Source organism: Lathyrus oleraceus, chromosome 2, assembly GCF_024323335.1.
Source record: "Lathyrus oleraceus cultivar Zhongwan6 chromosome 2, CAAS_Psat_ZW6_1.0, whole genome shotgun sequence".
In the NCBI taxonomy this organism is placed as follows: domain Eukaryota; kingdom Viridiplantae; phylum Streptophyta; class Magnoliopsida; order Fabales; family Fabaceae; genus Lathyrus; species Lathyrus oleraceus.
The window spans coordinates 25,257,942-25,271,535 of NC_066580.1; the positions used below are offsets into that span (position 1 = coordinate 25,257,942).

General features: G+C 34.9%; 2 protein-coding genes across 4 annotated transcripts; one reads left to right on the plus strand and one right to left on the minus strand.

Moving 5' to 3' along the window:
• Positions 1–1,723: 1,723 nt before the first annotated feature.
• On the plus strand, positions 1,724–4,120 carry LOC127117826 (serine--glyoxylate aminotransferase). 3 transcript variants are annotated; one of them, XM_051047938.1, is made up of 5 exons: positions 1,724–1,892; positions 2,055–2,302; positions 2,450–3,101; positions 3,335–3,545; positions 3,812–4,120. In XM_051047938.1, exons 2-5 carry the CDS (start codon positions 2,098–2,100, stop codon positions 3,947–3,949), a joined length of 1,206 nt encoding a protein of 401 aa, XP_050903895.1. In that variant the 5' UTR covers positions 1,724–1,892; positions 2,055–2,097; the 3' UTR covers positions 3,950–4,120. The 3 variants fall into 3 exon arrangements, with proteins under 3 accessions (XP_050903895.1, XP_050903896.1, XP_050903897.1); XM_051047939.1 differs by having other exon boundaries at positions 1,729–1,896; XM_051047940.1 differs by lacking the exon at positions 1,724–1,892 and having other exon boundaries at positions 1,909–2,302.
• Positions 4,121–9,967: 5,847 nt separating this feature from the next.
• On the minus strand, positions 9,968–10,732 carry LOC127121721 (uncharacterized). Its single transcript, XM_051052167.1, has 2 exons — positions 10,556–10,732; positions 9,968–10,471 (listed from the first exon to the last, which is right to left on the minus strand). The coding sequence occupies exons 1-2, from the start codon at positions 10,730–10,732 to the stop codon at positions 9,968–9,970; spliced, it is 681 nt and encodes a 226-aa protein (XP_050908124.1).
• Between the last annotated feature and the right edge of the window lie 2,862 nt (positions 10,733–13,594).

Genomic DNA, 13,594 nt, shown 5'->3' on the forward strand with positions numbered 1-13,594 from the left:
ATTCAAATGTATGAAAATGAGCAATGTTTGGTTTTCTTCCCTTGAAGAGTTCCTAAGGGGTCTTTTTCAAAATAGGTCTTATAATAACTCTATTACTTACATAGCATATCGTGCTTGCCGCATCGGTCCAAAAGTATTTTGGAAGATTTGAATCACTAAGTATCGTTCTTACAAGTTCTACTAGAAACATATTCTTTCTTTCCACCACTCCATTTTGTTGAGGGGTTCTTGGTGCTGAAAAATTATGAAAGATTCCATGTTCTTCACAAAACTCTTCAAAAGAAGCATTTTGGAACTCACCACCATGATCGCTTCTTATGGAGGAAACTTGTAGTGATTTCTCATTTTGAATTTGCTTTACATACTTCTTGAACGCCTTGAATGCATCACTTTTCTGCACTAAAGAGAATGTCCAAAAATATCTTAAAAAATCATCAACCGAAACTAATGCATATACATTACCTCAAAAACTTCTTCTTCTTGATGGACCAAATAATATATTGGAGAGTTAATATATCTATATTATATACAAACTAATACACCTATTGATTAGTAAATCCAAATAAATAGATTTTTGTTTAAATTAAAAAATGGAAAATATATATTTTATTTTGGAGTTAATTCTCTAAGTTCTAAAATAAATAGATATGATAACACAAAATTTTGTTAATAAAACAAAATTTAATTAAAACAATTTAACATATTTGAACTAGATTTTGGTATGTTCAAATTTAGAGCATCATTATTTTAGTTTTAAAAAATGGTTTTTCTTCTTCTTCTTTTTTTAAAAATTGCGAGAAAAAAAATTCAAAATCGCAAACATTATTTTAAATTCATTTTTAAAAATTAAAAGACAAAATTTGACCTTCCATAACATAAATATGCATTATTAAAAAATAAAAAAATCATCAAAATCATATAATTTTAAATAAATAAATATCTAAAAGGAATTTATAAAAAGTTATTCAAAATAGTTTCAAATTTAAATAATTTTTAAAATTTTGATATTTTAAAAAAATTATAGAAAAAGGTAAAATATTAAAAAAATGGTATAAAAAAACTATTTCAACCAATTTTTTCATTTGAACTTTAAAAAAAATACTTCTAAAATAACTGAAAACAAAAAAAATACAATATTATAAAAATCAATTAAAAAAATGTGAAACAAACAAAGTTTTAAACTAATCCAAATTAAAACCAGCAAATCAATCTAAAAAAAATTAAAAACCTGCACAAAACTGTACTTGAATGTCATTGTGTGAAAATCACACTTAACATTTTTTAATTAAATTTTCAAAATCGTACTTTTTTTAATAATAAAATGATGTATTACATTAATTTACTTCACTTGATATTTAATTTTTTAAATATAATTTATTAATTAAATTTAATTATTTAAAAACTTTTTGTTTGTTAAAACCAAACCAAACAAAATAGTAAATTTTATCTTTGGATCTAGAGTTTTTGCTTTAAAACTAATTCAAATTAGAATTCTCTTCCATAAATTATAAGATTAAAGATTATGTACATTCATCCATAAAATATGATTTGACGATACACTCCATCTATATACATATTGTTTTTTCTCATAAAATATTTCAATTAATTGGCTGACTCATATTCCAATTATAAATTTGACAACAAATGAAATAAACTAATCGCAATTCAAAATTCTATAAATGAAGCATTTTTCAGAATACATATCTTTATCCACGTATGATGAGACTGGATCATATATATCTCTTGATCATGAGATTATGAAAATACTATAATTGAGTTTCTATTCCAATAAATCACGTTACATATCTCTTTAAACCAAATTATAAATACACTTCCCCTTTTCACACAAATCATCAATCACATTAAGAGAAGCCTTACTTAGGCTAAGTTTGGTATGTCCCTTTCTTTTCTTCCATGCTTATTTTTTAGGGTTGTTGACGGCTGCTGCCACAAAAATATCAATATTCCAGCACGTGACAGTGAAAACCCTGACACTACTGCTGCGCGAGTATCTTTTAAAACTTACTTGTTTTCAATGGAATTTTTTTATGCAGGAGAGTTTGAAGATTGAGATTTGAAGCAGAGAAAGAAAGTAAGATGGGTCATTTTTATGGACATGGGAGAAACCATCTCTTTGTTCCTGGTCCTACCAACATTCCTGAAGAAGTTATTCGCGCAATGAACCGAAACAATGAGAATCATCGTTCTCCGGTGATAACAGCATTGACAAAAACTTTACTTGATGATATCAAGAAAATTTTCAAAACTACTTCAGGAATTCCATTTCTCATTCCCACAACTGGTATTGTATATTTAGTTTTGTCAAATTGTTTCTTAATCTCTATATTGTTACAGACTCAGACTCCTGAGTTCTTCCCAAGGACTCAGGAGTCTGAGTCTGTTTGTTTGTGAGAAATTATGAAAATAACTTATACGATGTATGTTTCAGGAACTGGTGCGTGGGAGAGTGCGCTGACGAATACGTGTTCACCCGGGGATCGTATCGTATCTTTTTTGATTGGTCAATTCAGTTTTCTTTGGATTGAGCAACAAAAACAGCTGAACTTTAATGTTGATGTTGTGGAAAGTGAATGGGGTCAAGGTGCTGATCTTGATATTCTGGCATCAAAAATTGCTTCTGATAAAACGCATACAATAAAAGCGCTTTGCATTGTTCACAACGAGACGACAACTGGAGTCACAAATGACTTAACCAAAGTGAGAAAGATTCTTGATGAATTCAACCACCCAGCACTTGTTATTGTGGATGCTGTTTCTTCCATCGGTGCTCTCGATTTTCGGATGGACGAATGGGGAGTGGATGTGGTTGTGACTAGCTCGCAGAAAGCCCTTTCTCTTCCGACTGGAATGGGAATTGTTTGTGCAGGTCCTAAAGCTATCGAGGCTTCGAAATCGGCTAAGTCACTTAGAGCTTTCTTTAATTGGAATGGTTATTTGAAATGCTACAAGTCGGAAACTTATTGGCCATACACTCCTTCCATTCATCTGCTCTATGGTTTAAGGGCAGCCCTTGACTTGATCTTTGAGGAAGGATACGAAAATGTGATTTTAAGGCACAATCGCTTAGCCAAAGCAACCAGGTAATTTTCAGTCCGAAACATATACATAAAAGATAATTCCGTCAACAAATATATATGCATCTGGTATCTGACGGACCAGGACCAGATGCAAACATTAGTTTTTGTTGACGCAAATGTCTTTTATGTTTAGGACATGCTATCTGACGCAAGTGTGTCTTATATTTAGGACCAGAGGAAATATATTTTGAAGACGGATTTTTTGAAGTTTTGAAAATGTTATCTATTAAATGCAGGCTTGCAGTTGAGGCATGGGGATTGAAGAATTGCTGCCAGAAGGAGGAGTGTTATAGTGCTAGTGTGACTGCTGTTGTGGTTCCTCCTAACATTGATAGTGGTGAAATAGTTATTAAGGCTTGGAAGAAATACAATCTAAGCTTAGGAGTTGGATTAAACAAAGTTGCTGGAAAAGTTTTTAGAATTGGACATATTGGCCATTTGAATGAGGTAAACTTTTTATATTTCAAACACCATCATCACATATATTGTTTGGTATAATAAAAACAATGTTTAAAAAAAATTCGGTATAGAGATCTATGATTAAGATCTCACATGCGTATCTGCATATGATATTCTTACACAACTATCAATTGAATTGCATCTAATATTTTTGCATAGCTATCATTTGAGTTGGACGAAATTGTCATATATTTATTAAATTAGTAAAGTTGCTACCTTTGGTCTAATAACTATTTGATATATGATATTTGCAGTTGCAACTTTTGGGATGTCTTGCTGGTGTGGAGATGACACTGAAAGATGTAGGTTATCCAGTAAAGCTTGGAAGTGGAGTTGCTGCTGCAAGTGCTTATTTACAGAACAACACTCCTTTCATTCCTTCTAGGATTTAAGTTATGAGATTCATTCTTTTGATTATTTTTTATTTCAGAGTTTTTGGTAAATGAATAATTGAATTATTTTTGTAAGCCTAACAATATACTCTGTTTGGTTTTGGCTATAAGCAAAAATGTTTCGGTGTAGATTTTATCTTAAATTTAAATCATTTGTTTTATTTTGTTTAATGATATTGTTTTACTGTGAAAATATATATTACTTTTTGGGATAATTTTAAGATCTCTTTTATCTTAATTAGGAGATGTATTTCCGCATTTGCCTTATATCCACGTCACTCATTTCTAACCAAAACACCTTTATTTTAATATAATTTTGTCCGGAGATGCATCTTTGGAGATGCATCTTTGTAGCAAGATACGGATATATATTTTCGTATTCACCCTATAGATAGTAAATTTTGCAATTTTATTTTTAAAATACACTGATTAAACTTATGTAAATATACTATCATAATAATTTTTTTATAAATTAAACGATACCCTTATCTAATAAGATGAAAATGACTTATGTAAATGAATCAATCATGAATCTATAATATGCTAAAAATAACAAAGTAACAAACGATAATACTATCCATAATTTCTAATACAAATATTATAGTATCACGAATGTCAGACTCCCATGTTCCTTCACTGCCTCATGTATAATGACATCTACAATGGCCCTCTAAGAAAAGCCTTTCGAAAATTCTCCTTTGTTTATACCCTCTCGCACAAGATCCATAATACGATGACATGTAGACAACAAATCAACATCATGATCCGCCCTAACTTGCTCCTCCTATAATATCTCCTGATGAGGTGACCTAGTTGACTCTCCCTCTGCATTCGGTGTCATATAAGGATCTGACATTCTGAAATACCATTGGCATAGTCGTATGCACGACTCCATTTGATGGAAGCTACGACGCCTACCTCGTGCCTCAGCCATTACGATTTTGTTAAGGAAATCATCATACATGGCACCTACAACTCTGCGAATCATAATGGGAGGAGTAGACACGAAGGATTCTCTTAGAATAACCTACATATACTCGAACAGGAAATTGACTCGCTCAGGCAAATGAGGATACATCATATGTGACCCATAAGCCAACCATCCTACGTAAGATGCTATGTCATCCAAGGGACATGTCTAACGATGAAGCTCTTACGGTTGGAAGTGTATATCATCTAATGTTATGCGGTCAAGATAGAATATGAAGGGCTCTGTCGAAGGATTCTCTCTAAGTGGGACAAATTCACAAGCATATGGCATATCTTAAGTGTAGTCATCAACATATGACCAACCAAAGATGCATGGGAAGTGTTGGAGGATCCATGTCTGAAAATGGTGCATACGAATTATTAGTAATGGAGTAGCACAAGTGTTATGAAAACAGTATAGAAATATTAAAGGATGCAAATATGTTATCGTCAATAATGTGCAGCTAGCTGTCATGTAACACCCCGTATAATATACATCTATACATTATACAAAATATTAATTGATACTGATACAACACAAGTGCCTAACAACCTTTATTATATACACGTCCATAACGTGAAATACAAAGCATGACACGACATACAATAGTGCCTAAACAAAAAGTAAGGTCTATGTACAATATCCTCATTGCACATAATCCACAGCGGAAGATCACGATAACAAAGTCTTTGAAACATCATCAGGCAACATTGTCCTTGTCTGTAACCTGTAAAGAATTACCTGAAAAGCAACAACGATAGTGGGATGAGATAATAATCTCAGTGAGTTTCCCTATCCCATGGGTCCACCCGGCTCTAAAGGGATCTCTTATCGATTCTTGACTTAAGCTTTTCATCTTCAAACTACTTGTGTACACTTACACAATAGAATAATGATTTAAGCATCTAAGGGAATTTATGCTCCGTATGGAAACACACAAGATGAGTTCACACAACTCAACGAATCACTAGTCGGGAATGAAAATTGTAACACATGGGTGATTATCCCAAACTGATCACAAAGATCTACTAATCCATCCGTAAAATATGGCCAATGGTATACTAGACATGCACTGCACTGATACACTGACCACCAGTTATGGCCAACGGAAGTATCCAGCCTCCACCGTGTAGAATACACTATCTACCGTATATGGCCACTGGTACTCCTAGCCTCTACTTGGTAGTGATAGTCAATCCATCATATATGGCCAACGGTAGTCCTATCCTCCACTAAATGGATCACATAATCCATCAGATATGGACAATGGAACTCCTAGCCTCCACTGAACGGAATGCACTAAAACCCTTTCCACCAGACATAACCAACGGTAGTCCTAGCCTCCACTGAATGGATCACACAATCTGTCAGTTATCGCCAACGACACTTCTAGCATCCACTGTGTATAACACGCTTAATAGAGCTAAAATCATAGGTCTCACTGATTCTTCTTTATCGGTTACCATTCTATACAAGTCTCGAACTCGGGACAAGCACGAATAGGGGTTATTTTTGAATACGCAATTAGTCTCATAATCCCATGTGTTTACATCACAATCACAATATAACATAACATGTTTCATTACAAGCTCGTTGACTCACAACTATGACATCATTCCCTATATGTGCCTATGACATTCTCGTGGGTGGGACAACTCAACTCTAGCGACTAATTGCCTATAGATGCACACATAGGCACCTCTTACATTCGAGTATCGCAACCTAAGTTATTTATCATTACCTAAGTTATCTTTCTAGTTTATTCACTTAGTTACAAAACCATGTTTATCTCACTTTTCATCATAGTTAGTTCAACCATTTGCATTCAAGGTAAGTGATAATTCATAATATAGTTCATAGCATAAGCATAATAGTTTATCATTTCTCATCAATTATCAATAAATATATATGCATGATTTAACTTCATAAAAGATAGAGCATTAGATTATATTTCCAATACTTTGAATCTTGTATCAATTGGAATCACGGTTCCCGTTTTATGGTGGAAACACAGAACCAAAACATTTTCAACAAAACAGAGCATTATCGCATAGCGAGCCTCCCAGCAATCCTCAAGAGAGCTCCCACCAAGACTAAATAGAATGTCTCTATTCACAAAGATCTGCTACCTCACTTGGTGAGGCCTGGCAAGCCTCAAGCGAGACCTCTCCTAGAAAGACATGTCTCTCGCCTGGCGAGAATAACAAAACATCACATCCCAACAAAATGAACTCTCCCCTCGCCTGACGAGGATGACAGGGTCAGCCACTGTAGAAACATAAAGAGACATGAACAATCACATTTTCCCATATAGCACATACCAACACCTTAATATATCATGTTTTAACACAAACATAGTTATACATCAACAAGATAGACATGCATCAAGATCAATTTCATACATCATCATGTTATCACACAAAACCTAATTCTTAAATCATGCATTTTCCCCACCTAAGCTAAATCTACCTAGGAACCCAACTTTGATAGATGAAGATTAATGATGAAATTGATATGATTTGGTGGTGATGATGATGATTCTTCTTCTTCTTCCAAGCTCTTATTCTTATTCCTTATCCTCTTCTTTCTCCTTTTATTCTCTTTTCTTTCTCTCTTCGCTTCTCTATGTTTATTTTCTTTATTTACTGATGAAAGGAAAGGAGAAGTGGGGTTGGTACATCTTATATGGAAATGAATGGTTATAAAAGAGCGATAGAATGAGTGGTTGATATCAAAAGATAGTAAGTAAAATATCTTCAAGTATAGATATTTTATCTACTAAAGCAATTGGCCAATTATTAAAGTTATCAAAATGCTCCTTCTTGTATTAATTAATAAAGGTTAGTCTCACTGAGTAATAATTAAGCTCATTTGAGTTCACTAATTACTCTATTTGTCCTAAATGACAACAAATAGAGCACATATGAGATCAATATGGCTCAAATGATAACAATTATAGCATATAAGAGCTCAATCTGTCCCAACTAACAAGGAATGGAGCACTCAAGAGAATATGGGATATTACATTCTCCCACCAGTTAATTGAAATTTGTCCCCGAATTTCTTTCAATTAAAGAAAGGAAACACTTCTTATGTCACCTACTTAGGTAAAATTTGACTTTGCTTGGGTTCAATCCTCTGACATACTCACTCTTTCAACTTCTACTCACTGGCAAGCTTTATTCCTTCGCGACTTCTCAAAACTTCTTGATCTAAACATACTCTTATTTCCAATCTTTCATTAACTCCCAACCTTCTTACATTTACCTATCCTGGTACGCTATTTTAATTTATTTGGTCAATGATTTACCCGGAGTCCGCGACTCACTTTTCCTTGCACTGAGTTAACCAAACTCCATAATCACTTCACTTATTCTGATTGGATAGCTAACACTCTCAAATCTTCGTGATGTTAACCATTGATTCCTTACCTACGAGCGATAGCGATAACTCTTCTCTTATAATTTCCTTAACAATTGTGAGGGGTCTTACAATCAAACTACTAGTTTTCTTATTAAACTTAGCTTGACACTATGTAATAAGTGCACACACACCTAATGCCTTACTTCCCATGCACGTTCCCAATAAGATATCATCTACTTGGTGTGGAAGTGCTTTACTTCCATTCATCACTTTCCACTTCACTATTCTGACTCAAACAACGTGGAACACCTGGAATTCCTATGCACTACTGATTAGCTTACAATCTACATAGAAAATCACACATTTCCTCTAGGGTGCCTACCACCCAAAATAGTATTATAACCTTACCGACATCCACCGGTAGAATAACTTTCTTGCCGACGCGCAAAGGTTAAGAATATGAGCAACACCCGCCAAAATATAGATATGCATAAGTCACACGACATCGACTATAAGAGTGTAACACATTCAGGACTATCATGTGTTGGTTGCAATCAATCAAGATTAGTCTGACAATACCCAGTTCTAATTGATATATTCCCTTTCAAGTCATCTATAAGTTTCTGACCCACTCACGGAGCTTCAACCCACTGATGAAATAATACCATGAAGGAACTTCGAGTCATCAACGAAACAACACTTTCCATGGGAGTTTAACCCATAAAGGATGCAAATGTAAGCTTTTATCACTACTCACAGAGTCACATAATTTAGTTACACATCTTGAGATGACATCACACTTCCTAATCATAATTATTCACTTCAATTGTCTTGCACTATCTCATGGGAATTCTAGCTCGCGTTCTTACAAATATACAATCTGGGTTACATGATTATCTTTAGGAATATCTCATTCCCACTATCTCCTGGAAATATAACTTATGAATCCTGCCGATGAGGTATGGTAGCATTGTATACATCGGGTACCACTCTCATGGGGGTCTACCTCTGAGGTCGTGTATCTAAGTAAACTAACCAGATGTCATACTACGACTATCCACTCATACCTTATCGACACATTAGTAGGATACTTAACTGATCTCGTCGAGATCACCATCCGACTTGCATTTACTTGCAACTCCCTTCTCAAACTCGCACATCCACAAAGGTACATCAAATGAGATTCGGGATGCACTTAGTTCCAACAAGGTGTGAATGTCCTACTCCGTGATCATATAGTCCAACAATACTTAGGAAGATAAACAACAATATGAGTTTCAATAAGCCACTCTTACTGTTGTCATCCTAATAATACGCACTCAAGATGGACCTTGACATTCCCATGCACTTACTGACTTGGATTCTCTTTCGAACCAAATATCCAATATAAAATTCATCATGTGGAGGTTACGAGTCTAAATGACTTGCAGCTGACAATTCTTGCCACCTACTTATAAGTTCACGCGATATAGTCCTTTTCACGATCCATACTTAGTTTCGTACCAAAACTCTTGGTTACTTGCCACACACCCAAAATCTTAAAAACTCATAACATGACATCTCGAACAAATAAAGGTGATACCATATAATCCCAATAATGAAGTGACAATCAAGCATGCATACTTGTTGCTATCAAGATTCCGCTATCTCATGCATCTCTGGTGTTCAAGGTGTAGATATATCTATTACTCAGAATATTGTTTAGCCTTTAGGTTAGGGCAATCTCTTGTCGTGTGGCCTTTCTTCTTGCAACAATAGCATCTCCATGCTCCCATTTTGTATTTTCCAAAATGAAACTTATTACAAATGTTACATTGTTGGGGTGACATTGATCCAACACTTTGGACTTGCTTCCCTTTGGATGTCACTCCTCTTAGTTTCAAATGGTAAACAACTTTACTAGAATTTATCTGAAGTGGGTTGGCTTGCTCTCTTTCTATATGAATCTTCTTCAAATTATACTCGACAATGTAACATTTCCTTGACAATTCTGCATAAGTACCGAACTCCCGTTGGGCTACATTATGCTCAATTTCTCCTCTAAGACTGAACATAAATTGGTCTATCTTCCATTTTTCATCTGGTGCATAGGCAACTTGTCTAGAGTAAGCAACCATTTCTTCAAACCTTTCGGCATACTCTGCCACATACATATTACCCTGACAAAGTAGTTGAAACTCGAACTCCTTCTGTATTCACAAGCCGCTCAGGAAATAATTATCTTGAAATATTGCCTTAAATTATTCCCAATCCTTTGGGGTTCCTAGAGTCACCATGTGGGTTATAGCATTAGCCCACCACCTAGTTGTCGGGCCTTTCGTCATATGCGGGGCAAAAAGAACTTTGTCTTCTTCGGTGCAATGTACCACTTGAAATACTATTTCCATCTCAGAAAGAAAATCATGAGCTAAAACGGGATTAAGGCCACCCTGAAATCCAGGAGGGTTCATCTGGTAGAACTCCCGAAAACTCCCTCTTACAACATCTTGTGAAATGGGCTAAGGTTGTCCTTGGATTTACATATGTTGCATCATTTGCACCATGAACTCTTGTTGTTGTTGCATTTGCAATTGAAACTGTTGTTGTTGGCGTATAAACTGAGTCCACTGATCCTCCTGATATCCAAAATGCTAACCAAATTCCACACCTTGGGCAAGAGTGTCTTCAGGCCTTCTACTTCCTCGTGGCCTCTCATTCATGATTCGAATTATCATGCATATAGAATTAAGTTGATTTGGCCTAATACTATACACCATAACATTATAAATCATGTTGGCAAAACACACATATGAGGCAGGAATCGATTTACCTATGATGTTTAAAGGTTGGGTAGAGAATTGACCTACTCTGATACCAATTGTAACACCTCGTATAGTATACATCTAGAAAATGCATTATACGAAATATTAATTGGTACTGGTGCAACACAAGTGCCTAATGACATCATTATATACATCTCCGTAACATAAAATACAAAGCATGGAACATGACATACAATAGTGCCTAAACAAAAACTAAGGTATATGTACAATATCCTCATTGCATATAATCCACAATGGAAGTTCACGATAACAAATTCTTCCAAACATCATCTAGAAACCTTGTCCTTGCTTGTAACCTGCAAAGAACTACCTGAAAAGCAACACCATTAATGGGGTGAGACAATAATCTCAGTGAGTTCCCCTATCATGTGGGTCCACTTGGCTCTAAAGGGATATCTTATCGATTCTTGAATTAAGTATTTCATCTTCGTCCTACTTGTGTACACTTACATAATAGAATAAGGACTTAAACGTTTAAGGGGATTTACGCTCCGTATTGAAACACACAACATGAGTTAACACAACTCAACAAATCATTAATCGGGAATGCAAACTGTAACACAATGGTGATTATCCCAAACCGATCATAAAGATCTACTAATCCATTCGTTAGATATGGTAAATGGTATACAAGACCTTCATTTCACGGACACACTGACCACCAGATATGGCCAATGGCAGTACCCAGCCTCCACTGTGTAGAATAAATATCTATCGAATATGGCCATCAGTACTCTTAGCCTCCAGTGTGTGGTGATAGTTAATCTATCAGATATGGCCAATGGTATTCCTAGCCTTCATTAAATGGATCATATAATCCATCATATATGGCCAACGACACTCCTAACCTCAATTGAATGGAATATACTAAAACCCTTTCCACTAGATATGGATAACAGTAGTCCTAGCCTTCACTGAATGGATCATACAATCCATTATATATGGAAAACGAAACTCATAGCCTCCATTATATGGAATATGCTTAACAGAGATACACCCATATGTCCCACTGATTCATCTTTTCTAGTTACCACTATATACAAGTCTCGAACTCGGGACAAATACGAATAAGGGTTATTCTCGAATACGCAATTAGTCTCATAATTCCATGTTTTTATATCATAATGAAAATATTATATAACATGTTTCTATACAAGCTCGTTGAATCGCAACTATGAAATTATTCCCCATTTATGCCTCTGGCTTTCTCGTGGGTGGGACGACTCAACTCTAGCGACTACACGTTCATGGATGCACACATAGGCACCCCTTACATTCGAGTATCACAACCAAAGTTATTTACCATAACCTAAGTTATCTTTCTAGTTCATCCACCTTGCTACAAACCTAAGTTTACCTCACTTTTCATCATAGTTAGTTCAACCATTTGCATTCAAGGTAATTGACATAATAAACATATATGCGTGATTTTACTTAAATATAAGAGTTTATCATTTCTCATCAAAAATTAATAAACATATATGCATGATTTTACTTAATAAAGTATACATAATTATATTAAATTTCCAATTCTTTGAGTCTCGTATCAATCGGAATCACAGTTCCCATTTTATGGTGGAAACAAGGAACCAAAACATTTTCAGCAAAACAGAGCATTCTCGCCTAGCGAGACTCAACAGGCCTCCCAGTGAGCCTCAAGCAAGCTCCCAATAAGACTAAACAAAATGTCTCCCTTCACAAAGATTCTCTACCTCGCTTTGGAAGGCCTAGCAAGCCTCAAGCGAGACCTCGCCTAGAGAGACAGTCCTCTTGCCTAGCGAGAATAACAAAACATCACATCCTAGCAACATGAACACTCGTCTAACGAGATATAGTTCATAACATAAGTATAAGAGTTTATCACTTCTCGTCAAACATTAATAAACATATATTTATGATTTTACTTAATAAATGATAAAGCATTATATTATATTTCGAATGCTTCGAGTCTCGTATCAATCGGAATCATAGTTCCCGTTTTATGGTGGAAACAAGGAACCAAAACATTTTTAGAAAAACAGAGCATTCTAGCCTTGCGAGACTCAGCGAGCCTCACATTAATCCTCAAACGAGCTCCCAGCAAGACTAATCAGAATTTCTCCATTCATAAAGATTCGCTACCTCTCTTTGGAAGGCCTGGTGAGCCTCAAGCGAGACCTCGCCTAGAGAGACAATCCTCTCGCATGGCGAGAATAACAGAACATCGCATCCCAGCAACAGGAACTCTCGCCTGGCGAGATATCCCCTCGCCTAACGAGGATGACAAGATCAACCACTGTAAAAATGCAAAGAGGAAGAACAAGCATATTTTCTCATATAACACATCCAACACCTCAATATATCATGTTTCAAAACAAACACACACACATATATATATATATATATATATATATATATATATATATATATATATATATATATATATATATATATATATATATATATATATATATATATATATATATATATATATATATATATATATATATA

Excerpts from the sequence above, each read along its gene's own strand:
- LOC127117826 (XM_051047938.1), top strand. The coding sequence starts at position 2,098 with ATGGGTCATTTTTATGGACATGGGAGAAACCATCTCTTTGTTCCTGGT. Across the intron at positions 2,303-2,449 it reads ATTTCTCATTCCCACAACTG|GAACTGGTGCGTGGGAGAGT; the intron begins GTATTGTATATT and ends TGTATGTTTCAG. Across the intron at positions 3,102-3,334 it reads CGCTTAGCCAAAGCAACCAG|GCTTGCAGTTGAGGCATGGG; the intron begins GTAATTTTCAGT and ends TATTAAATGCAG.
- LOC127121721 (XM_051052167.1), bottom strand. The coding sequence starts at position 10,732 with ATGAACCCTCCTGGATTTCAGGGTGGCCTTAATCCCGTTTTAGCTCAT. Across the intron at positions 10,472-10,555 it reads CTAATGCTATAACCCACATG|AAGGAGTTCGAGTTTCAACT; the intron begins GTGACTCTAGGA and ends TTGTGAATACAG.